The 24370-nt window shown below is 51.9% G+C and overlaps 1 protein-coding gene across 8 annotated transcripts in view; it reads left to right on the top strand.

Annotated features, from left to right (window-relative positions):
• LOC105494910 (ring finger protein 220) overlaps nt 1-24370 on the top strand; it is a 300901-nt gene that overhangs the window by 266409 nt on the left and 10122 nt on the right. For 5 of the 8 annotated variants that reach the window (XM_071094102.1, XM_011763917.2, XM_011763919.3 and 2 more), the window contains 5 exons: nt 5204-5249; nt 8775-8876; nt 14839-14881; nt 18036-18157; nt 18519-18651. In XM_071094102.1, the coding sequence (XP_070950203.1) occupies nt 5204-5249; nt 8775-8876; nt 14839-14881; nt 18036-18157; nt 18519-18651 (446 nt within the window). Of the gene's footprint in view, nt 1-5203; nt 5250-8774; nt 8877-14368; nt 14705-14838; nt 14882-18035; nt 18158-18518; nt 18652-24370 lie in introns of those variants that run through there. The other 3 variants (XM_011763921.3, XM_071094107.1, XM_071094108.1) reach the window with 2 other exon arrangements.

The raw sequence follows: 24370 nt of genomic DNA, 5'->3' as shown, positions 1-24370 counted from the left end.
TAATTGGGTGCGTGATAAATTCCCAAGGAGCGTGTCAGCTCCCTCCGGGCTGACGGCCGCGCAGCGGGGAGCGCGGGGAGGGCCCCAGCCTTGGCTGCCCTTGCCCCGCCCCTGCCCGCTCTAGGGAAGCCAAGACAGCAGAGGAGGTTGGGAAAAGTTGACACACGGGTTCCTGAGACCCCTCTCCACTCCCCACCATCAGCTCCCTGAGCAGAGGGGCCTGAAACCAGCCATTTCACAGATGGGGAAACTGAGGCCCGCAGGAGGGCAGAGCCTGTGTGTGCCTCACTTCCAGGGTCCTGGCAGAGCCCACATGAGGGCAGCCCCATCCACCAAAGGCACATGGTTGGAGGTCTCCTCCCCAGCTCTCCCTCCTCCCCTCCCGTATCCTCTCTGCCCCAGCCCTTCTTTCCCCTGCTGGCTCCTCCCTCTTCTCGCTTCCAACTGTCCCCTTTCCTCTTCTACCCTGCCTTTGCCTCCATTGCCTCTTTCGCCCTCCCTGGCCTTCCTCAGCTTAGCCAGCTCCTGAGTCTGTGGATGCTGCCGCCAGGTGCCCTCCATCAACCTGGACATGTTCCCCCTCCACTTGACTGCTTCCTAAGGGGCTCTTCAGACTGGCCTGGTGTTCTGCCTCCTGCCTCCCTTTGCCCAACAACACAAAGCACACCCCACTAGGAGCAGGCTGCTATTTCAGACACACTCAGGGGCTCACAGAGAGAAGCAGGGACCTTCCAGCTCCAGAGCCAGGGCTGGCTGTGCCTCAGACACAGGCACAAACATATACAGGACATGCAGGTGCACACACACACCCATTCCAACACAGAGATGTGTCCACACACACACCCTGAAAGAAGTCTTGTCCCATGGATGTCATTCCCATAGGTACATAGGCGCACAGACACTTACAGGAAGAGTAGTCAGAACTTCCTTTGGCAAAGTCCTTACGCTTTTCCAAACACTTTTCCATTTGAGATCAGAGGCTGTGCCAACACTCTCTCCCTCACCCCATCCTTTATCTTTCCCCTTCTCAGCCTCTTCACAGGGACTCCATTAGACCCCAGAACTTGGCCAGGTAGAACAAGGAGAGCGAAGTTAGATGGAGAACAGATTGTTGAGGGCTTTCAATGCTGGAGGACGTCCTTGATGGGGTGGAGAGTAAGCTGAACATTCAGGAGCCAGGGTGAAGCTCCGTCAGAGAGAGACAAGTGGGAGGGGCATGGTTGTGAGGCCAGTGTGGAGTGTGGATTGGGGGTAGAAGCAGGAGACAAGGGAGGAGGTTGGCTGGGGTCCAGGGGAAAGTTGGTGAGGCTGACCCAGGACAGTGGCAGTGGCAGTGGGGATGCAGAAGAGGGAATGACGAGAGACCGGGTGGAGGAAGAAGCCACAGGACTTAGTTGGGGTGCTTACTGGGAGGAAGCTTTCTAACTTGGATGATTGCGAGAGTGATGGTAGCAGAGAAGCAAGTGTCTGAGGGAAGGAAGGGATGTTGGGCAAGCTCAACCTAAGATGTCTCTGGGATGGTGATGGGGGAGGGACTGGATGTGCGGAGAAACAAACAGGGACATAAATAGATGGGGGCTGGAGGTTGAAGGGTGGGGGCGGAGGAAGGAGTTGGCCCCCAGACTTCCCAGTGGCCCTCAGGCAGGAGTTTCCACCCAGAGAGATGAAGGAGCCTTGGGCATGGAGAGATTGCACAAAAGTGGGACTTGGCTTGGTGGGGCCTGAACTTAGAGATATTCTCTGGGAGGTTTCTGGAGCCACTCAAGATCTGGCCTCTGAGCTGAGAAACCAGCTCTCTGGCCAGCACTTTAAAAGGCCTGAAAGAAGCCAGAGGGAGGCTGGGTGACTCTAGAGGAGAGGCAGGGTGTGGAGATGGCAGTGCCCCCACCCCCACTTAAGCCTTATTTAAGGCCGGCCTCGGTGTTTGGTTGGGTAATGAACTAGATAAACAATTCCCCAAATAGATTAAAACGAAGTGTAACTTACAAAGGCGGCTGGTGATGATGGTTTATTCCCGGGCAGCACACCATTTCTTTATTTCCAAGGATAATTCAGTGTAAATCACCTTAATTAAAAGTGTCAGCCCAGCCCATGAATATTGTACTTAGGAACGCGTTTCCTGGGTCCCAGTTATAATTTAAAACCCATGGATCACTAGGCAGCGAGTGACTGAGCAAGGGAGGAAATCGTTGGGGGCGGGCTGTGGAAACAGGGAGGGACGAAGGCAGAGCTGATGGGCTGGGCGGGAGCCAGGCTGCCTACAGCTGCTGGCCTCAGACCTCTCTTCTATGAGGCAGGCCCTTCAGCAGACTGCTCAGCCTCTGGGGGGCCAAGCACACTGGGAGGTAATCAGGTTGTTTTAGGGAAGATAGGGAGGGGGTCCCTTGCTCAGAGAGAGGCAAGGAGCCTCAGGTAGTACCAATCCAATGCAAGGGACAGCAAAGAGTGTTGCTAGGAAAAGATCCAGAGGAGTGGATCACCAAGTGACAGGCTGGACATTCTGACCCTGAATGTCCCCGTTTCTGTTCACCAGCAGAGCAAACTGAAGCCCAGAGTCAGCAGTTCCCTCCCCAAAGTCACACAGCAAGCAAAGAAAAATAACTGGATTCTGCCCTCTATTCTAAGCCCTGGGTGTCTTTATGGAGGCAGCATGGTCATTTAAAAGCCAGCATTGTGGGCTTGGCCAGACACCACCTCAAATCCCAAACCCTCCACGGACTGTGTGACCATATAAATGTCATTTGACCTGGTAGTCAACTTTGTAGAGATTTTGCGAAGTTTCAATGAGATAACATATATTAAGGCCTGCCCCTGTCACATACAGTGGGTGCACAATCATTGTTCATTCCTTCCTTTTCTGCTGTCACCTGATCCAACTGGAGATAATACTCATATCCTAGGGCAGAGCAAGCATGATGTTGTACAGTAGATGCCTCATTTCTGTACCAGAAATGGTGGTGGTAGTATTTGTTTACTGAGTGAATGAAGAAGTGAACAAATGATAAAAGCCATAGACTCAAAAACTAGTTGCTTCTCAAAAGCAGTTCTGTGTCCTCCTTGAATCCCCAGTCCCTACATCAGGGCTGGCATGAACCATTTATGAGCAAAACATAATTGAATGGAACCTGTTGTAGCAGGCCTTCCTGGTCCGTGATGCCCCCACTGTGTGATTAGATTGGGTGACAGCTATGTTTTTACACTCAGACCTTGGCCTCACTCTGCTGCTGGGCCTGGTGGCCCCTGCACTGGGATGTACATATGTTGTGTGTGTGTGTGTGCATATGTGTCTACATTTGTGGGTACATGTGCGTCTGGGTGTGTGTTGGTACACACAGGTGTCCATATCTATGCATGTGTTTATTGGACTTGTGCACATGAGCAGCTATCATCTAATCTGTGTGGCTGTTGTAAATCTTTTTTTTTTTTTTTTGAGACACAGTCTCACTCTTGTCGCCCAGGCTGGAGTACAGTGACGCAATCTCGGCTCACTCCAACTTCTCCCTCCTGGATTCAAGCGATTCTCCTGCCTCAGCCTCCCAAGTAACTGGGATTACAGGCACCTGCCACCACGCCCAGCTGATTTTTGTATTTTTAGTAGAGACAGGGTTTCACTATGGTGGCCAGGCTGGTCTCAAACTCCTGACCTCAGGCGATCCACCAGCCTCGGTCTCACAAAGTGCTGGGATTACAGGCATGAGCCACTGTGCCGGACCATGAATCTGTATGGACATGTGTCTGGGAATATGCCTCTGTGGCCCTGTGCATCTGTATGCGTGTTTGAGTCTCCAGGTGTGACTGATTGTATCTGTGCCTGTTGGCAGAATTATAGGAAGTCTATGGGTATGTATATGTGTGCACCTTTATACCAGGGTTTCTCAACCTCGGCACAGTTGACATTTGGGGTCAGATAATTCTTTGCTGTGAGGGGCTGTCCAGTACACTGTAGGCTGTTTAACATCCTCTACCTACCACATGCCAGTAGCAACCTCCCCCTCTCCACTCAAGTTTTGACAATCAAAAATGTCTCCAGACATTGCCGGATGTCCCCTGGGCAGGCAAACATCCCTTCCCCTTCTCCCCTGTCCCCCATTGAGAGTCACTGCTGCATCCGAATCTGACTGTGCTTTTGCTGGCATGTCCGGTATGTCTGTGGGTGTCTAAGCTCATCTGTGCATGTTCCTTATGTCTACATTCGTTAAGTCCCTATATGCCCCATGCATTCTGCCTTGGATGTGTGTCTGTGTGTTCTTTGCGTTCTGGGTATATCTGCGGGTGTGCTGTACGTTATAGCTCATATGTGTGTCTGTACGGGGACCCTATGTGAATGGGCTGCGTCTGCCTCCGTGCATTCATCAGCCAGCACTTCTGTGAGCGTGTGTGTGTGTGAGTGCACGCGCATGAATGTGCAAGCACAGATGTGGTGAGCGTAGTGGGGGCAGCAGGCAGGGAGGGACAGGAACAGGGATATTAATGTTTCTGAAGTGGATCTGATTTGATACGTCTTGTTCCATTGTCAGCATCTGTTTAGCGGGGATTTGTAATACTTTGTGGCTCTGGATCACTCATGCTTAGCGCGGGATGTGGCCTTGCATACCAATTTTGTTATTAAACACAGTCCTCGCCTCCCCCACAGCCCATCCATCACCTCCCACCCCAGCCCCCGCCTGCTCTGAGCTGCCCACCATATTTCAGGGCCCAGCTCCCGCCTGCCTGCCGCACCCGATGCCGGAGGGCCTGGGGCTGACAAATTGAATCAGGGGGAGATCATTCCTGGCCTAACACAGTTTGCAGCATGTTGGAGGGAGAATTGACAAGAGCCATGTCAGCTCCATCACCCCAATCCCACAGGAGCTAAGAGCGGGCTAGGGACAGGGGGTGGAGAGAAGGGGGTCTCCAGGACAGGCAGAATCTTCAGGGCTGATACAAGGAGTCAGGTAAAGTCCCTTTCTTCAGATCCACTGGGGAATCTACCATGCCTAGTGTCTGTGTCTCCCTCCCAGGGGCCACCACTAGCCCTTGGCCCATGAGAGAGGCTGAGCTAGGCTGGGCCATGGGAGTTGAAAGGACTGGGTGGAGCTTGGCGGAGCTGGGCTGGGCTAGGCTGGCTATGCCTTCTCTGTCTCTGGGGTCTTCTTGCTACTCTACTGTTGCATGCCCTGGGCGGCAGGCAGAATGGTTACCCTGTTCTCTTCTTTCTTGGCAGCAAGAATTCCCTTCTGAAGGATGCCATGGCTCCAGGCACCCCCAAGGTAGGTGGCCAATTACATGTTTTCCTCCTGCCCATACTAACCTAGGCCTATCCAGAACTGGTTCCTCCTGAGAAAAGGGAGCTTTTCTAGTATCCTCAACTATCTCCAGCTTTTCTAATATCCTCAACAATCTCCAGGTCTTGAACATCATCCTGAGGCCTAGGGCTGCACCGCGTGTGTGTGTGTGTGGTCTGTGCATGAGGGAGAGTGTGCTCATCTGACTTGCTCCTCTTCCAGCCGGGAGAGGGGTAGAGCCAAGAATGGCCTGGGAGATGTGGGTGACCCAGACACTAAGGATGGGAAGACTCAAAGGAAGAAAGTGAGCTATAGCAGACGAAGAAAAATAAAGAAATGCAGGTCAAGATAGTGCAGGGCCCTAGATGCCAGACTATGGGGGCACAGGGGTGTGTGAGTGTGCAGGGGTGCGTGTGTGTGCGCGCGTGTGTGTGTTTGTGTGTACTTTGTCCTGAGGGCAACAAGGAGCCAAGGAAGAGGCTGGACTCATCTGGGGAACCAGTCTGCCTCTCTGAACAAACCCTGTGGGAGAAAGACTTGAAAGCATCAGATGGAGAAAGGGAAAATGAAGAGCAAGAATCTGGCTTAAAGGTGGGGCCAAGAGGCCTTTGCACAATGAAATTTGTACCAAGAACTCCCCAAAGATGGCCACAGACACTGTGGGTACTACTTACCCAAAGGTGGTTTTGAGGGGATGGATATATGGGGAGAACCAAACCCTCACTCACTGAGTATCCCCTTCCCCATTCCTCGGTAGAAGGCTGCATCCTTTCTCCCACAATTATTCAGAATGGGAGGCCACCCCTAGCCTATTTTATAGGAAGTGAGGAATGACTATGGAAGATTTGGGAAGGGTGGAATCAGTGAAGGAGAGTGTTTGGAGAGATTAGAGCAAAGGCAAAGGTGAGAATCTGGGGGACTCCTGCACTTGGTGTCAAGATAAGGTCTAGGAAGCAGGGAAGGAGACAGAGGAGGAAAGCTCAGTGAGTTAAGAGGGGCACAGGAGAGTGTGTTATCTCAGGATCCTAAGGAAGAAAGTTTCTAAATGTATCAGGTGGTCAGCAGTCAAACTGGGAAAGACTGGAGAAGGGGCTTGTTGTATTAAGAAGTCTGGCAGTGACTGGTGACCTATAAAAGGTCAGTTTTGGGAAAGGAAAAAGAGTGACAAGTATCACCTCCATGGGGTAGGCCCAAATACCCTGCAAGCCTTTCAAAGGTATAGGAATGGATCGTGTACCTTCGTTTAGAAAACTGCTCACCTGAGCAAGCTGGGAGAGGAGCAGAGCGCCTAGCCCAGCCTTGGGTGGGTGTAGGCCTTGGCCAAGGAGGCAAAGCCCCAAAGAGAAAGGGGAGGCTAGGGGTGCCAGGCAGCTGCAGACTCACAGAGGTAGGGAGCTACAGTCACTGAGTGTGGCCCAGCCTGCAGCATGTAATGGTGTGGTTCAGGAAAGTCAGAGACAAGCTTCCAAGTCGGCCACCACAGGTGACAGCTGACACCTGAGCATGGCTGGCAGGGTTGGGGACTTGGACATCAGTGAGGCCTGTGTTCTAAGGACAAACCCCTGGCAGACACAATCTACCTCCGTCCCTAGCTCCCCACATATGCAGACCCACACACACTCAGGTCACAATACAGACATAGGAAGTCTTAAACATGTGTCCTGAAACCACAGACACAGGCATACTGACCATCAGACACAGAGACAAGGGACACTTGCTCACCCACTTCCAGATATATGCCCACACCCCCAAAGCTGAACAGTTCAGGGTCTATCCTCTGCCTTGACCTAGGCTTTAGGGAAGCAGGTCATGAGTGGAAGAGGCGAGAGAGAGAAGGTTCAAACAAGAGACTGAAAGGACAGGGAGAAGGAGGGAGGGAGGAGGAGGAGAGGGCGAGGGGGCCTTAGACAAGATTGATGGCCTCGTTGCCATTAAGAAAAAAATTAGCCGGTGGCGGCTATCATATTAAAGGGTGAAGAAGCCGTGAATTATTTTCTTAAAGATCTTATCGCTTACAATGATAATTTTACCTTCCAAAAGGCCACTTTTAATGAGGCGAAGAGCCAGGCAAAAAGTCATGATTTAATGCCGGGATTTTTTTTTCAAAACACATTTTACTGCTTTTTGGTCCATGTTTAAAAAGCGCCAGTGACCTTTTTTTATTCCGCTTGCCCCAGGTGTAACGCCGAGGCCTCTCAGGGCTTCTAACCTAGAGAGAGAGAGAGAGAGAGACAGACAGAGAGAGAGAGAGAGAGAGAGAGAAGGCGCACAAACAGGAGCTTTTTCATGGGCCGGAGGTCGGGGTGACCCACACTGTTCCCCCTCCTTAGCATCTTCCTTGGGACCAGAGAAGGAGAAGAACATTGCCTGAGAGCACCTCCTCTCTGAGCTGAGGGCTGGGTCACCCACGAGGCCTCCCATCGGGCTTGGGTGGGTGAAGAAGGAGCTCCACGTTGCAGAGAATCCCACGAAGGCCCTTTCCAGCCTCTTCTGTCCTCCAGCTCCTGGGGTATGGGCAAGTCAGGGAGCCCTGCCAGACCAGCAGCTGTCCCTTCCCTTTCCAGGGCCCTTTCCAGTCCAAGCCTGAGGATGCGCAGCATGGCCACCGCATGCGGGTCACATCCTAAGGCTCAGCCGGAGATGAAGGATAAATGGCTGCTCCATCTTCCCCAAATTGCTTTCTTTGGGCTGTCACTGGCGATTTGGCGTGGTTTTCTAAGCTGGGGAGGACTCCTAGGGAATTGTGTGCTTCCGGCTCAGAGCTGTACAGGCTGGAGAAGGTGGGGGGAGGAAGTATGGATTGCTTTCAGGCCTCCAGGCCCCCAGTTTGCAGCTGAACAGGCCTTGGCAAGAGCTGGCTCTCAGGCAGAATGTGCCATGTGGTATTTCAAATTGTGGTGCTTGCACACAATTTCAAGCAGACAGTTTATTAATCTAAACTGCAGGCGTATGTAGAAGAGGCCATACAAGATTGACATGGGGGGATTAGTTTTGCTGGGGTTTTTGCTGGGATCATCACCGTAGCACCAGGATAAGTGGACCAGTGTACATCCCTAGCTACACGTGGGAAACTCACATGCTATTTAATTTACTGTCTCTATTGTGGGGCTGCCATCAGCCTGTATTAAGGGCAGGCAGGGTAGCAGGTATATGGCTTTACCCCCAACCCTTCATGGGGATCCCAGAGTCTCTGCTCTCCAAGGGAAAACAAAACATATACAGTCTCAGCCTACTGGGAGTGGACTGGGAGTCTCACTCCACTGGGGCAGAGATTAGCCTAAGCAGGGTCCCTCAGGGGGTCTCTAACCATCCCTAAAACCAAGCCATGCTCTCCCACAACTACACTCCCAGGACTTGACCCCATGCCTTTAGAATCTCAAGAGTGGTCTTTCTATCCCTCAGCCTCCTTCTCTTTGCCTCGCTCCCCAAAGTGCCACAGGACTGGGAACTCTAGAGACTGACTGTAGGTCTCATTCGGCCTGAGGCCACATGTCCTTTTTCTTCTTCCAGTCCCTCCTGTTGTCTGCTTCCATCAAGAGGGAAGGAGAGTCTCCAACGGCATCACCCCACTCATCTGCCACCGATGACCTCCACCACTCAGACAGATACCAGGTGAGGAGGGGTGGTGGGTGGCCATGAGAAGCAAGCTCACCTGGGGGAAGGTTTCAAGAGCCTACCTGGTGCTAACTCCTCCTCTCCTCCGCAGGCCACAGGAGAGGCCTGAACTGGGTTTGGTTCCCTCTGTGTCCAGTGCCCCTAAATGAACTCAGGAGGCATAGGTGTCAGGGAATAGGCCTTAAATAGATGGATTTTAGGGAGAGATGCCAAGGTCACATGGGCTCCATGGGCTCTGAGCACCTCTGAATCATTCTATCCATCAGGAAGTATCCTATGGGGTTTGGTTTCATAAGAGACCCAGATACACAGCCCAGAATCACCTGAAGATTTCAGACTTCAAAAGCATGATACTGGCCGGGCGCAGTGGCTCAGGCCTGTAATCTCAGCACTTTGGGAGTCCAAGGCAGGCAGATCACGAGGTCAGCAGTTCAAGACCATCCAAGCCAACGTGGTGAAACACCGTCTCTACTAAAAATACAAAAATTAGCCAGGCATGGTGGCAGGCACCTATAATCCCAGCTACTCCGGAGGCTAAGGCAGGTGAATCACTGGAACCCGGGAGGCGAAGGTTGCAGTGAGCTGAGACCATGCCATTGCACTCCAGCCTGGGTGACAAAGCAAGGCTCCGTCTCAAAAAAAAAAAAAAAAAAAAAAAAAAGAAATAGCATGATACCTTAAGCAAATAACCATTCAATTCCGCCAACCCTGGACACTGCCTGTGAGCATCTTGGGCAAATAGGAAGGGAGTCATCACACAGTCCTACAAGATCATAGCAGAGGGGCCTAAGGGTAGCATCTTAGCTATAGATGGACCTTCTCTGGAGTAGGAAGGACAAAGAACTTCCCCCAAAACTTTTGTCTAAGGAGAGGCAGAGCCCTGTCTTTCAGACCCCCAGAGCCGTTCGATGGAAGAAAACAGTTCCTATTCCAAGGAACATTTGTCCAAATGGCAACAGGGCTTCTCAGGGAGGCCCAGTGTGAGAAGGGAAGAAGAGCCCTGATCTGATGTGGAAAAACAGGGCTGCAGGGACCTGTAAGCTGGGGTAGAGAACCAGGGGCCCTGCTGGCACACCTGACCCCTAATGGGAATTAGAGAAAGGTGTTCTCTCTGCACCCCTTCCTTACAGCTGACACAGCCTGGCCTGGCACAGGGTGCAGAGCTTGGAGAGTAGAGTGCCCAGCACGGCTGGACAGACTCCACCGAATGCCTTCACACGGGACTCAAACTGCAGAGCCCAAGTGCAAGCCCTGGGAAGGGATCCCTGCTCTCTCTAAAGGAACCCCAGTTTCAGAGAGGAAGCCCAATAAGCCCCTGGGAGACATTGCCCCAATCCAGACAACCCTGGTTCAAGGCAGAGAAATGACCAGACCCCAGGGAATTCTGATCTGAGAGGGAACAGAGACAAGGCTTTGTTCCAGAGCATTCTGGTCCGGAGGAACAGACAGAGCCCCACCTTCAGAGGCCTGTCCTCTGTACTGCACTCATGGCATGCACCTTGCCATCTGTTCAACCAGGAAGAGTAACCACCAGGCAACAATGCCTCAACTCCCTGACCCACCTTCCTCCCCACAAATGTCAGTATTTCTTTTATCTCCTAAAGACTATGAGGAAAGCTATGGACTCTCTTGCCTAAAAACATACACATGTGTTTTTACATACCACATAGGCACACACACATGCAGTATTATACATACAATTTCAGGAGGTTAGGAAAGCTCTAGAGCCCATCCCAGTACCACTTAGAGATCTCTGAAGCCCAGGTTAAGACCCAAGACCCTGTTCTAGACTCTAAGCACACATCTTAAAGGACAAATCAAACTACGTTGTATCCTACAAAATAAAGCTGAAGCTCCTTATCATGGCAGCAAGGCCTTCTGTGATATGGATTCAACCTATATGTCCAGCTTCTATTCCAAATACTGTCCATGAATCCTATGGGCTATGCTCACTGAACTAACGCTAACCACTCCCTGGATGACACATTCCTTTCTTGCCTCTGTATCTTTTCACATGCTATTTCTTCTAACAGAACTGTTTTACCCCACTCCATCAAATTTCTATTTATCCTTCCAAATCCTGCCCAAATATTATCTCCTCCAGGAAGCCTTTCTGGATGAGCTATCTCATGACCCTTGTGTGTCCTGGTTATTGCCCCTGTCACCCTACATTGTGATCACCTGTTTAGGTATGTTTCCGTTATCTACAAAACATCCCAAAATTTAGTGGCTTAACACAACTCATTATTTATAATGCTGTGGGTTGAGTGGGCATTTCCTCACTCATGCAGCTCATTCATCCTGGAGGACAGGCTGGGCTGGAAAGTCCAAAATGGCCTCACCGCATGTTTGGGAGATTGGGTATCTTGGCTCTCTTCCATGTGGCCTCCCATCCTCCAGTACATTCAATAGCTTTCTTTCTTAGCAATCTCAGGGCAGTGTCACACCAAGAAGGTAAATTCCAAAGCTACAAGGCCTCTTGAGGCCTAGAATCTGGAACTCACACATCACTTCTACCACTTTCTATTAAGCAAAGCAAGTCACAAAGCTAGCCCATAATCAAGGGATGAGGAAAGGCAGCTCTTGATAGGAGAAGATGCAAATAATTCTGGCCGTATTTAATCTTTCACAATGAATCTGCCTCCACTAGACTTGGAGTTTCTCCAAGGCAAGGACCTTGTCTTATCCTTCCTTTTTTTTTTTTTTTTTTTTTTTTTGAGACAGAGTCTCACTCTGTCGCCCAGGCTGGAGTGCAGTGGCGCAATCTCGGCTCACTGCAAGCTCCGCCTCCCGGGTTTACGCCATTCTCTTGCCTCAGCCTCCCGAGTAGTTGGGACTACAGGCGACCGCCACCTCGCCCGGCTAGTTTTTTTGTATTTTTTAGTAGAGACAGGGTTTCACCGTGTTAGCCAGGATGGTCTCGATCTCCTGACCTCGTGATCCACCCGTCTCGGCCTCCCAAAGTGCTGGGATTACAGGCTTGAGCCACCGCGCCCGGCCATCCTTCCTTTACTCAAACATTTATCTAGTACTCACTCATGCTCAGCTTTGTGTCCTTGCCTTCAAGGGGTTAGATTTGCAGATAGATAATTATGGTCCAGTGTTTTGAGTGCTATGACAGGAGTATAAATAAGTTTCTAGGGGCCAGGCACAGTGGCTCATGCCTGTAATCCCAGCACTTTGGGAGGCCAAGGCAGGTGAATTGCTTGAGGCCAGGAGTTCAAGACCAGCCTGGGCAACATGGCAAAACCCTGTCTCTATTAAAAATATAAAATTTTAAAAAAACTAATAATAAAGAATAAGTTTCTAGGATACTACAGTAGAAGGAAGGGAAAATCAGAGCAAGCTTCACACAGGAGATAATGACTGAAAATGGACTCAGAGAAGGAATAGAAGTTCACGTGGCAGACAAGGAAGAAAGGTTACTCCAGATATAAAGGCAACACTATGTACAGAGAACATAGAGGTGTAACAGAATGATATATCTGGGGACCTGCCAGTAGTTTGGTTTTGTTAGAAAGTAGAACGCAAGGAAAGTTAGTAGATGAAGCTGGAAAGCAACCCAGGGACTAGCTGGGTATCCCATCCCTTGCTCTTTACACAAGGCCTGGCATGTAGTAGTTGTTCAGCTATGTTGGATTTTTAAAGTCACTGAGCTAGGCCTTGAAAGCAGGGGGTACTGGTTTCTGGGTTTTTGTTTTTGTTTTTGTTTTTTATAGAGACAGGTGCTCACTATATTGCCCAGGCTGGTCTTGAACTCCTGGGCTCAAGCAATCCTCCTGCATTGGCCTCCCAAAGTGCTAAGATTAAAGGCATGAGCCATCGTGCCCAGCCTTGGTTTCCAGTTTGAATTCTCATTTACTTAGCCCCTGCTGACTGACTAACCCTCTTTATGATTACCTCACTTAAACCTCATAGCAACTGTATTCATCATCCCCAATCTATTACCAAGGAAACAGGCCTAGAAAGAAGTGACTTTTCTAAAAACATAAAATTGCAAGTAACAGAATTAGGACTTGAACTTGAGTCTGTTTGGCCCTAAATCCGAGATTGTTTCCCAACCCATCACTGGGCTCAGGGCTTATAAAGTCTTTCTCCCCTTCCCACTGATGTCTCTTTCATGCAAGACACTGTGCTGGGTAAATGGCTAGAGATGACCTCCCAAGTACAAGGGACAGATATGTAAACAAACAGTCAAAATATACATAATCAAAGAGAAGCAGTGGAACTGCGAAAACTCAGAGGAGGCATCAAACCCAGGCTTGGGGGACAGAACTAAGTCTTACCAGAGTCCTGAAGGATGAACAACAGTTAACCCAGCAAGGGATACTGGAGGCCATGGAGGCTCTCTGGCCTGCAGTCCAGAGCATGGAGTGCTCAAAAAGCTACAGTTAGCTCTGCAAAGCTGAGTGGCAGGAGTGTAAAGGGAGAGAATAGGAGTGGGAGAAGAGTCTGGCGAGGCAGACAGGGCAGGCCTATATGCCAGGTTGCAGATCTTGGTGGAGAACCACTGAAGGATTTAAAGAAGGAGAGGGTTAATTTTGTCCAATAGAAGGATCACATTGTGTGTAGTGTGGAGGATGGGTTGCAGAGAGAGAAGCTGGAGACCAAAAGATGAGACGGGAAACAGCTGCAAATTTAGAAAGCTCGTAAGATTATGTATGACTGGAACACAACGACAACCAAGGTAGGTACAACCATGGAAAAAAACTCAGGGCTGACTTGCCTATGCCCAGCACCATGCTGGGCTCTGGGTTCACCCAAATAACTCACACATGGCCCCAACCCTGAAGTGGTCAGTCCACTGATAAAAACCTACACAAGCTATGATAACGGCGCAGAGATGAATGTACTCTTACACAAGGCAAAGCTATTTTTCAGTTACAGACCAGGAAGGATGAGTAGGAGATACAGAGGTGGAGATGAGAAAATCAGAGACCTTTCAAAGTAGACTTTCAGGATCTAGAAAAGGACTGAGTGTGAGGGATGGAGAAGGTGGGGTCAAGGGCGACTCTCAACTTTACTCTGTGGGCACACCTGAGTAGATGATGGCTTCCTCTTTTGAATAGGGAACCCAAAAGAAAGGCCTCTGTTTGGAGGATACCGAGTTTAATGTTGGCCATGTGGGTATGCAGTGCCTATGGGAGCTCCAGGGGCCGTGCAGCAGACAGCTGACATGTTGGGAGTCGTCTGATAACAAAACTGGGTGGCCTAGGGGTTGGGCAGGGATCGCCCACGGACGATCGGGAATTCCGACGCCTTGTCCCCTGCAAAGCGCCCAACGCGATGCCTCTGCCCTAAGGGCAGCCGCGCGGAAGGCAGGCACAGGAGGCGGGAGCTGGGGCCGGGCGGTGGGGCGAAAGGAGCCCCGCAGCGGGAGGGGGCGTGGAGCGGGGGGTGGAAGGACTTTGCAGCCGCTAAAGCTGGGGTTGGTAGGCTTCACGGCGGTGGGAGGGACCCCGGGGAGGCTTCTGCCGGTTGCTACCGGAGTACAAACGGCAGCTTCCTGGTCTCGGTCCGGCCGCCCCCTCGCCGAATTGTGAACTTTCACCCCCAGCGCGCGACGGCGGCAGATCACGTGATCAGGGCCAACATGGCCGCCGCCGCCGCTGGGAGCTGAGGTGCCGCCACCGCCGGGCAGCCGGGGGGAATCCGCCCGCATCGCCGCCTTCGCCCGCCGGGCGGCCGTGGGGCCCAGAGCGCCGGAGGCCGGGGCCGGGGCGGCACCGCGCAGCGGCCACGGGGTCCCGTTAGAGCAGCGCCCGGCGGCTATGCCGAGAGCCCGGAGCGGCCGGAGGAGCAGAGGGGCTGGCGGGAGGGAGGAAGTAGGTTTGTTTACGGGCTGTTTGGGGCGGAGCAGGCTTGGTTGGGGGTCCGGTGCTGGGGCGGGGGTCAGGACTCCAGGCCGCGCCTGACGCTCTCTTTTCTTTTCTTGCATCTGCCCGCGATCTTCTCCCAGACCTTTCTGCGAGTACGAGCCAACCGGCAGACCCGACTGAATGGTGAGTCCTGCCCGGCCCCTCCCTCCGCCCCACCCCCGGCCTCCTCCCTCCCTCACTGCCTGCCGCTCCTGGCTTGCCTGGGTCTCTTCGACTTTGGGGCCCATTGGCTTCTTCGCAGTCACGGCGCCTGAGTATGTGCAAACCAAAGCTGCCGCTCTCAGTTTCCCCGTCTGTCTAATGGAGGTATGGCTCCCAGCCCTTGCCCAAACCTCTCTAAAGGCCCTGAAGAGCCCTGGGGGGAGGGCAATAAGTGCCGGAGAATGAGGAACGAGCTACACAATTCTACTCGGGAGCTCAGCTTTGAATTTGCAAACTGCTGGGACCTCACTATACAAACCTGCAGGGCGCTGAGAATGTTTTTCTTCCAGTTTTTAATCAGTGCCCAGTAGTGTGAATACAGCCTCTCTGCTGAGACTTGACAATACAGTGAGATCTGGAGTTCCCACGGCAACAGGAACTAACTCATCCCAGGGCTCTTTGAGTTATCAGTCGGCCCACATTTCACAAAGGTGATCAGCGTGGGCTCGACAGCTCTTAGAGGCCTTCTCTGAAAGCAGGCCATGTATGCACTACCTAGCAGCCCCTCTTTTGGATGCAAACCTCTAGAGCATTCCTGTTTGCTGAATACAATTGAACGATCCTAGCTTTTTGTGCTTACTGAGGTGTGGTATCTGGGGGGTGACTGTAAGGGGTTTAGGGTCTCTGGACCAGCTGATAAGTGAGAGAGGCCATGGAGTTCAAGATCCCCAGATCTTACCACGTGGGTTCTGCTGCCAGGCTGAGCCCTGGTCTGGAAAAGGGAGAACATTCATGATGAGCTGGCGCCATGTTAAGCACCATTCTCACAACACCTCTGAGAGGAGTATTACACACCTTTTGTGAATAAGAAAACAGGCTCTGAGAGGTGAAAGTGGTTTGTTTCAAAGTACACAGCTGGGATGTAACTGAGCCATGATTCATTTGAAGTTTGTTTCCCGCCAAAGCCCGTGTTTCTCCAACCACACCATGCTACCTCCTTGGCAAATGCTTTGATTCTTCCTACTCATACGTAGCCTCTGGATAGAGAACAGAGCTTTCCCTACTACACTTTGGTAAGCTTAGTTCAGGATTTAGAAGATGAATGGGAAGGTGAAAACCAAACCTGCCTGCCTTCTCTGAGAATTTCCAGATGAAGCCCAGTCCATCAGGGTGCTTTCCAGGGACTACAAGGGATCATCTGCTGGCCTGTGTGTCCTGAGCAAGGAGCACATCCAGTATCATGCTTTTCTTGACCATTCCATGAGATTCGTTTCCTTAATCATCGAACATTGTGGTATCATCAGCACTTTCTTACCCAGGGAGGCATTCTCTTGGTGTAGGCATGGTAGGGAGGAAGCTTTGTGTTGGCACACTGCTCCATACTACACTTCTAAAACTCTCAGGGTCCTTTGCTCTATGCCTTTCTGAGGTTTCACGTCCATTGTCCATCCCAGCCCTGGCTCTACAGTGTCAAGGCTACCTAAGTTTGAGATTCCAAGAGTTAGGGCAGCCAAAGTGAAGAGTTCTCAATCTTTGTGCACAAAGTCAAGTGGGGCACTAGGACACAGTCATGTCACCTATAGTGAAAACACAGGAAATTGAAGAGATGGACTGGGCTACAGACCAAGTTTTCTCAGACTCCATGCCCAGTTCTGGCAGGATGGTAGCTTTCCTTTTGGTTTGGGTCTTTGTGGGGTCGCTCTGTTTTGGAGTTGGAGTAGCTCCCTGCCTCAGGCTCACAACAGGCAGGAGCTGGAGCTCTAGCACACTCACTGGGACCAGTCTTTGTTGATGCTGCTCAGTTAGGGGGTCCCCTTGGAACAGAAGGGCATTCTAGGTTATGAAGTCAGGCCTGGTTTCCTATCTTGCCTTTGCCACTTTTTAGCTACTTGGACACGTGCCTTGATCTAAGCTTCGAGTTTCTTCATCTGTTAAAATGGGATAATGCAATCTAGCTTCAGCAAGTGGTAGTAAATGAGCTACCTTGGGTAACGTACTTGGCTATGAGCCTGACACACAGTAGAAGCTCTAAATTGTAACATAGCAGCTCTCACCTGTGTTCCCCTCCTAGATTGCATTCATGAACTTCTTGTCAGAGTCACTGTCCATGAGAAAGTTCTTCCTGGCCCTGCATTGGGGAACCTTTCCCTCCTTGGCTGGCTCTCCCGCCTCCCCATCAATTTGGTCCCAGAGTAGCCATCTCTGATCCTGCTGTGGCATTCTGGAAGGGACTAGAGGGAACAGAGTTTCTTGTTTTGACCCCTTCCTGCTTCAGTGACAGGAGGGCTACAGAGAGGGATTACTGAGCTAATTAGAAATGATTGCATCGCTCAGCATTAATTAGCAGTGCTGTGGGCTTGCAGTGTGCACTTTGGAACTGAGCCCCCTGTGGGACAACATGGCAGGCAGCCCTCTGCCTCCAGGGCCTGCCAGCCCCTCTGTACTGATTAGAAATGATGGAACAGGTTCAGGTGGGCACAATAAGGACTGCCTTCTCAGGGTTCCCTGAGCCTTCTGACCTGGCTGCCAAAGGTCTGACCCAGACCCTCTTACCTTTGTGACTGGGCCTCAGTCTCCTCTTCTGTAAAATGGGATTAGTGGACCTCAGAGAAATTCTTCCTGTTAAGATTCTAGGTGGGATGCTAGGAGTTGTACCTCAGGGCTCTTGGCCCAGGAACAAAAGAGGATTTAGCTGATGAGTGAACAGCAGGCCAAGTCAGGCCACTGAAGGAGTTAGGTTCTAGCCAGGAGATGCTCTTTAGAGTTGTATTTCCCGACACCAAAAGAGTTCATGGTCTTGGCTTTCTGGAGAGATACCTAGCAACATGGAGTGTCTTTGCTCATTGGACTCTTACTAAACACTGCAAGTAAAGGTATGGGTAGACCTTGCACCAGCTGTGGCCAAAGAGTAGACTTACTCACTGGCTTAGTTAGCACCAGTCTCCTCCCCAGGTGCTCTTGGCAAAGCCCAGTCCCCAAAGGAGCAGGAGGTACTTCAAGATGAGGGCCAGATCAGGCACTGAATAAAAACGCTAGTGGTTGGCAAGAGGTCAGGATGTGTCAGCTCCACTGGGACCTTGGGGGCTGCAGTGACCGTCTGCTTGTTCTGTGCTTTGTTTTCGGTTCCCCCGTGCAGCTCGGATTGGGAAAATGAAACGGAGGAAGCAAGATGAAGGGCAGGTATGTCCCCTGTGCAACTGCCCCCTGGCAGGATCGGAGCAGGAGATGAGTAGGCATGTGGAGCATTGCCTTTCTAAGGTAGAGGGGCCATCACCACCCACCTTCCTTCCCCACTCCCTTCCCCCGACACTAGCTGCAGACTACCCCTGAATCTGTGGGCTCTTGGGGTCTCCATGTGGTCTCAGCAGCTTCTTCACTTCTGTCCACTGCTCTCTCCCTTTGCTTTCACTCTCACTCATTCCCTCCTTGGGCTCCAGTGGAAAATTTGGGAAGAGGCCCAGGTCTTTGACCTCTAAATTGGTTTGCTTCAGAGGAGCCCTAGAGCTGAGGGCCCACTTGGCGCACCACAGCTGGGGCTAGAGCTGTGCCTTCGTCGCAGACTGTGGGGAGCAGGTGGGGATGGCCTGGGCCCAGCATGATCCTGCTCTGCTCTTCACAGAGGGAAGGCTCCTGCATGGCTGAGGATGATGCTGTGGACATCGAGCATGAGAACAACAACCGCTTTGAGGAGTATGAATGGTGTGGGCAGAAGCGGATACGGGCCACCACTCTTCTGGAAGGTGGCTTCCGAGGTACAAGCAGCTGACACATAGACAGTGGCACTCTGGTGCCAGGCCTCTGCTGGGTATCCATCTGTTGGGAGCCAAGAGGCCGAGGCTGGTGGCTGGTCATCCATCCGTTCCACCACGTGGGGACTGCTGCTGGTGGGGCTCCTTTGTGACCGTGCTGCCTGCCTGTGATGTGCATATTAAAATGGATGTATTTGGGTGGGGAAATGGAATTGTGAGGCTGCAAGCTAGGAATGACGAGGGGGGCTCTCAGCCTCGGGTGATGCATTGAAGGTGACAGCCAAGCCGCGTTAGCACCTGCATAAAATATTAAAGGGACGGTTATGCATTTATCACTCCATCCCTCTTAAGGCTGATAAATGAGAATCCAGCAACCTGCTGTACACCTCCAGCACTGGGGGCCCTGAGGGCTTCCAGGCAAACACATTGGATTTTCCTCCTCCTCCTCTTCAGCCCTATGTCAGGGAAATCAGTTACAGAGGAGAGAGTGAGTTATGGCAAAATTTGACCTCCCATGAGCTTCATTGGTGAATCTAATTTTAGCTCTGATCCCATCCCTTCTCCCTGGGCGCCCTCTGCCCTGAAGCAAGAGGGGCCTGGGCCCAGCTGCTCCCTCCTTCCCCTGGGCTCTCCCCAGTTGCTGCAAAGGAGTATGCAGGGCCCTGCCCATCTCCAGTGTCCTCCCAGCTCCTTGGAGGAGCAAGGCTTGGCACCCCCCACCAGGTCAGACAGCAGAATTGGTTGGGTGCCCAGGGTCAGTGACTTGTTAAACTCCCCAGCCTTGGGCAGGGGAAAAGGGGAGCTGTCTGCCTCTTGGCCTCCAGTTCTTCTCTCTTTTTGTGCATGAGCACAGCTGGTACTGCAGCTTGTGGTCATTAAGTGAGCCAGTCTGCTTCCCGTCTGCCTCTCGTTCTCTGGGCAACACCTTTGGGAGTACTGCTGTGTATGGTCCCTGGGGAATCTCACAGCAGCTGGGAAGAAGTTCTCTGCCTCCATGGGGCCACGCTACCTGGGCAGATGCTGAGGAGTGGTCTCTGCAGGGCCGTCCAGTGCAGACTGGTTCCACGAAGGGGCTAAGAGCCCAGATGGGACATTATGCCTCTGGGCGTCTCTCACATTACCCAGGTGTTTGGGGGCAAGCCAAAACATAAATCAGGAAGGTTAGTCAGATCAAACTGTCTCCCTGAACCGGAGCTGGAGAGTGTGAGTTTGCCATTTCACTCATCCTGTACTGGAGCCTTAGAGTGTCTGAGGCCCTAGAAGAGTGAGAAGCAGAGCTGACGATTGTCTGTCCTGTGAGTTGGACACATGGGTGTTCGGTGGCAGCCACATAGGGTCAGTTCCAGCATGCCTCTCTGGTTAGCGCTGTTGGCAGCTGCAACTGCTCACATCCTCCATTGCTGTGGCAACTTCTTAGGTTCCTTGGCACAGACCTGGACCTGATGGCTTCTGGGCACCAGACAGGGCTTACGGAGGATAAAGCTGCGAAGGGCCTGCTGATTTGACAAGAGTATTTCCCCTGTGCCGGGATGCACTTGCAGAGCAGTGTGAGGGGCTCTTAGGCCCTGGGCGGGTATCCGTTTTCCCTGAGTGTTTACACTGTGAGGTTGTTCCTTTCAAGAATTCCTGAGGGGAGTTCAAAGGGGGCTTTTCTTTGAGCGATTTGGAGAGCGAGAATGAGAGTGAGACTTGAAGAGGGAACAGGGGCCGGAGGTGCCTTTATCTGCAGAGAATTGCTCCAGCTTTCCTGATAGAAGCTGCTGCCGCCTCTTAAACAGCTTAGTGCAGTCAAAAGACAGGCAGACTTGAAAGGCTGTTTTACAGCGAGATCAGCGGGGGCCACGAGGCAGAGAGCGGGGCGCAGTGGAGCGGAGGAGGCTGAGGCTCCTCGGTGGGGGGACTATCAAAGGGAGGCCCTGGCTGATCCCTACTGCCTCTGCCCCCAAAACCCTGTCTGCAAAAGCTGGCCATCTGTCAGCCTACCCTCCCTGGCCAGGACCGAGAGGCCCCAACTCTTGGGGGGTTGGGTGTGGCCCCGCCAGGCGGGCTGGTGTCAGTGCAGCGCATTGATCGCCCGCCGGGCGGGCCGGGCCGCAAGCCGGGCAGCGCGTGCTTAATGTGATTGAAAGGCAGTTAAAATGGCGGTGACCTTTTCAGGAGGAATTAGATTGCCTGCCAAGACCGGTTAGAGGGAGTGATAACGCCAGCTGAAGAAGCTGCCCAGCCGACTTCAGAGAGAGGGAGGCAGAGGCAGGATGAGCAGGCGAGTGGCGAGGCCCATTTAAACTGCGCTGTGCGTGCTGACAGAACAGAGATTGCTATCCTTGTTAGATATGAAAGAAGTGAAGAATTGCAGATAAGTTTCTGTATCCGATCACCCCCATTCCTCCTCCCAGACTAGGGCCCCTTGGTCATCCTCAGCAAAGCTTCCCACCAGGCCCCTGGGGGTTGGTCTTATGGATCAGATCGGTTACCTCAAATGTAATCTGCTGTGGGAAGCAGTGAACAGGCAAGAGTTTTGGTGGAGAGACTTGGCCGAGGGCAACAGGCCTTAGAGATGGGGACCTGTGGTTACTGAGGAGGAGCTCCCAGATATCTCAGGCCTGGCAGTGCTCGGATTGGTATTTTAGGACAAAATAACCAGACAGAGCAGGCGAGCACTGAGGTAGGTCCCACCGGAAATAGATTTTTGAAAAGACTAAAGGAAATAGGTATTACTTCAAGTAAGTTGGAAGGAATTTTTGCTGCCTAGGAGGCACTCTGACCTTCCCAATTCTAGAAGAAATACTTAAGCTGTGTGCCTAAGCTGTTGATCGTCCTTTCAGAACCACAGATTTTCTAACCTGCTACTGCTCTTTACATAAAGGGCAGCACACAGAACCTAGTGCGCCATGAACATTCCATTAAAAGAGATCCGCAGTTAGGGAGAAAAGATGTTTTTCTTGGGTACCGTGCCAAACCTGGGCCAAGCAAGGGGCTTCTAGGCTAGAGAAGCAGACTACAGGGGAAACCTAACTATACAGCCTTAAGACAAGCCTGCTTCCACCTGTAGTCTATGGAGGTGTGTGACTAAGGAGCCATGCCTTTCCTCTCCTGTCCTCCATCCAGCTCCTGGATCCTGGAGAAGAGACCTACAGTGGTGAGCTGTTGTCCCTCCTGTGTGTTGGTTGCCAGTGAGAGTTCACCCAACTGCATTGGGGAGCCCAGAGCTCCTCATATCTGGAAGGGACATGCTGGAATGACATGGGAATGATTGGTTTCAAATAAGGTGGCAATGATGTGGTCACAAGAGTGGTGAGATGGAGGAATTTCCCAGGAAGCATCACAGGAAATGGAAGGCTGCAGCTATATTTTTTAAGCCCTGGAGGTGAATGCATTGCTGAAATCCAGCATGAAGCCCCTTTGAACCAAACAGGTGGAGTGGGTAGGGAGAAGAAGGGTGTTAAGACAGTCAGCAGTGCATGGTCTCTGTCCTGCGGCGTTTCTTATCTTTCATGAGTTCTTTACATTTAAGCCAGTTCCAAGTAGCTGGATGAGAAGTCGTGAAGCAAACAGGCAGAGCAGCTGTGGCACAAATCTTTTCTTTTCTTTTTTTGAGACAGAGTCTCACTCTGTCACCCAGGCTGGAGAGTAGAGTGCAGTGGCACAATTTCGGCTCACTGCAACCTCCACCTTCTGAGTTCGAGAGATTCTCCTGCCTCAGCCTGCCTCCCGAGTAGCTGGGATTACAGGCATGTGCCACCACACCCGGCTAATTTTTGTATTTTTAGTAGAGACGGGGTTTCACCATGTTGGCCAGACTGGTCTTGAACTCCTGAAACCTCAGGTGATCCGCCCACCTCGACCTCCTGGGATTACAGGTATGAGCCACCACACCCAGCCTGGCACAAATCTTTTATCTGGCTATTTCTTGATAAAATTTCAGCACCAGAAGTATGGGGCAAGGGGGTAAGAGGTGTTGTAAGCCCCAGGGCATGGGCACATAGGCCTTGCCCTAGCTGCTGCCTCCTTTGGTGTGCTGGTTCTCAAAAGAAAGGAGCCCCAGGTGCTAAAAATGTCCCCCAGTGCAGCTCTGCTCCTGGTCCAGTCAGTGACAGGTGTTGGAACAGCACACTGCTGGAGGTGGTCTTGGAGTGGAGAGGGTTGTGCTGCTGCCTTGTGACTCCCCACCACCTTTAGTTATCTCTGTCGCCTGTTGGGAGGGGTGAGGAGAGGTGGCAAGGAGCAAGGCACCTTCTGTCCCCTGTGGCAACTGACGGGATTTAATCGCCTTTTGGAACACAATTGTTAAGCTAGGACAGAGGGAGTGCAGGCAGAAGGAGCAAGTATCAATGGTTTTAAACGGCGTCTGTCTCTCTGCGTCTCTCCTGACGTGAGGCAGTGAAACGCGTTATCGAGGAGGCCCGGAAAGTGGCTAAGTGCGTTTGACACACGCCAACTCCCTGCCTCCACACTGGATAATTGCATTGTCAACTGTTCAGCGAGGTGGCAGGTGACACTGCAGGCCGATTGATTGTCCCGCATCGCAGCTCCCCAGACTGTCAGCTCCCCAATCGATGGCGTTTACACAAGACACCGTAACTGCATCTGTAACTAATTCCAGTGTAAAACTCTCCGGAAGCTGCTGCCCCTGCCCTCCGTGTTGGAGAGCGCAGGCCTCTGGAGGGCCCCGAGACTTTCCTTTCTCCCTGGGCTCTGGTTTTGTTGGGAGCAGCAGGTGAGGAAATCGATGCCTCCTTTTTTGTGGTTTCAGGTTCCAGGATGATACTACCCCCGGTAAACGGGCATCTCCAGTTTCTTAATCGATCATCTGATCAATTGATTAAATTAACACTGATTTTTTTTTCTCCCTTCTCAATAACCCAGGAAGAAATGAGTTTATGGGAGAAGGGTCGTTTTTATAAAATGTAGACCTGTGTTTCATTTCTGCACTTAACTCTCTCCCTCTTTGTTGCTAAGTTTTCACTGTGAGGAGAAGGATTTTTTTTTTTGCACTGCCCACCCTGCCAGGAATGGGCAACTCTGGCACCACCCTGCTGGGTATCATTGACCATCAGGCTTAGGTTGCCTATGGGTGGGGGCTCAGGCCTTTATGCCACTTTAAGGTGGGGCAGAACCGTAGCAAGGCGCCTTCCCCGGTGGCTGAAGGGTACTCTGGGCCATCTTGGAGGTCCTGGGGGCTAAGTTCCTTCCCTGGATAGCAGCAGTAGGAGTGGCAGCTTGCCTGTTATCCCTGGAGCTACATGGAAGAGGAGCCAGAGACTTGGAAAGGAGCTGTCTGTGCCATCTTGCCTCTGAGTACTGGCTTGGGATATTCCAGCAGCTGAGAACATCAAATGACTGTGGAGCCTTCCTCTCCAAGCGGGAGGGGGGGCAAGCTGGCGGGGGTGCTGTCTGCATAAAACGGCTTTATGGCCGTTTCTTTTTATTATGATTCTGCCAGAAGTCAGCAAGTGACATTTCATTAAGAAAATAAAGTTTAATGTGCTGGGAAAGAGGTTGGAACAGGCTGGGGCAGCACAAGAGTGAAATTGGCAGCAGCCTGTTCTGAACACCTGTGGGGGCAGGGAGAGGTTCCCAACATCTGTCTTAGCTGGAGGATGGGGTCAGGGTCAGAGTGAATGGCTCAGACCAGAGGCAGAGGCCTTTTCTTTGGCAAACAAAGTGTGTCGTGCTGTCCATCCTGCCTGACTGGCCAGAGGAACAGAAAGGTGCTGCCCGG

The sequence above is a fragment of the Macaca nemestrina genome, chromosome 1 (assembly GCF_043159975.1).
Source record: "Macaca nemestrina isolate mMacNem1 chromosome 1, mMacNem.hap1, whole genome shotgun sequence".
Lineage (NCBI taxonomy): Eukaryota > Metazoa > Chordata > Mammalia > Primates > Cercopithecidae > Macaca > Macaca nemestrina.
This window is presented reverse-complemented; position numbering and strand designations above follow the sequence as displayed.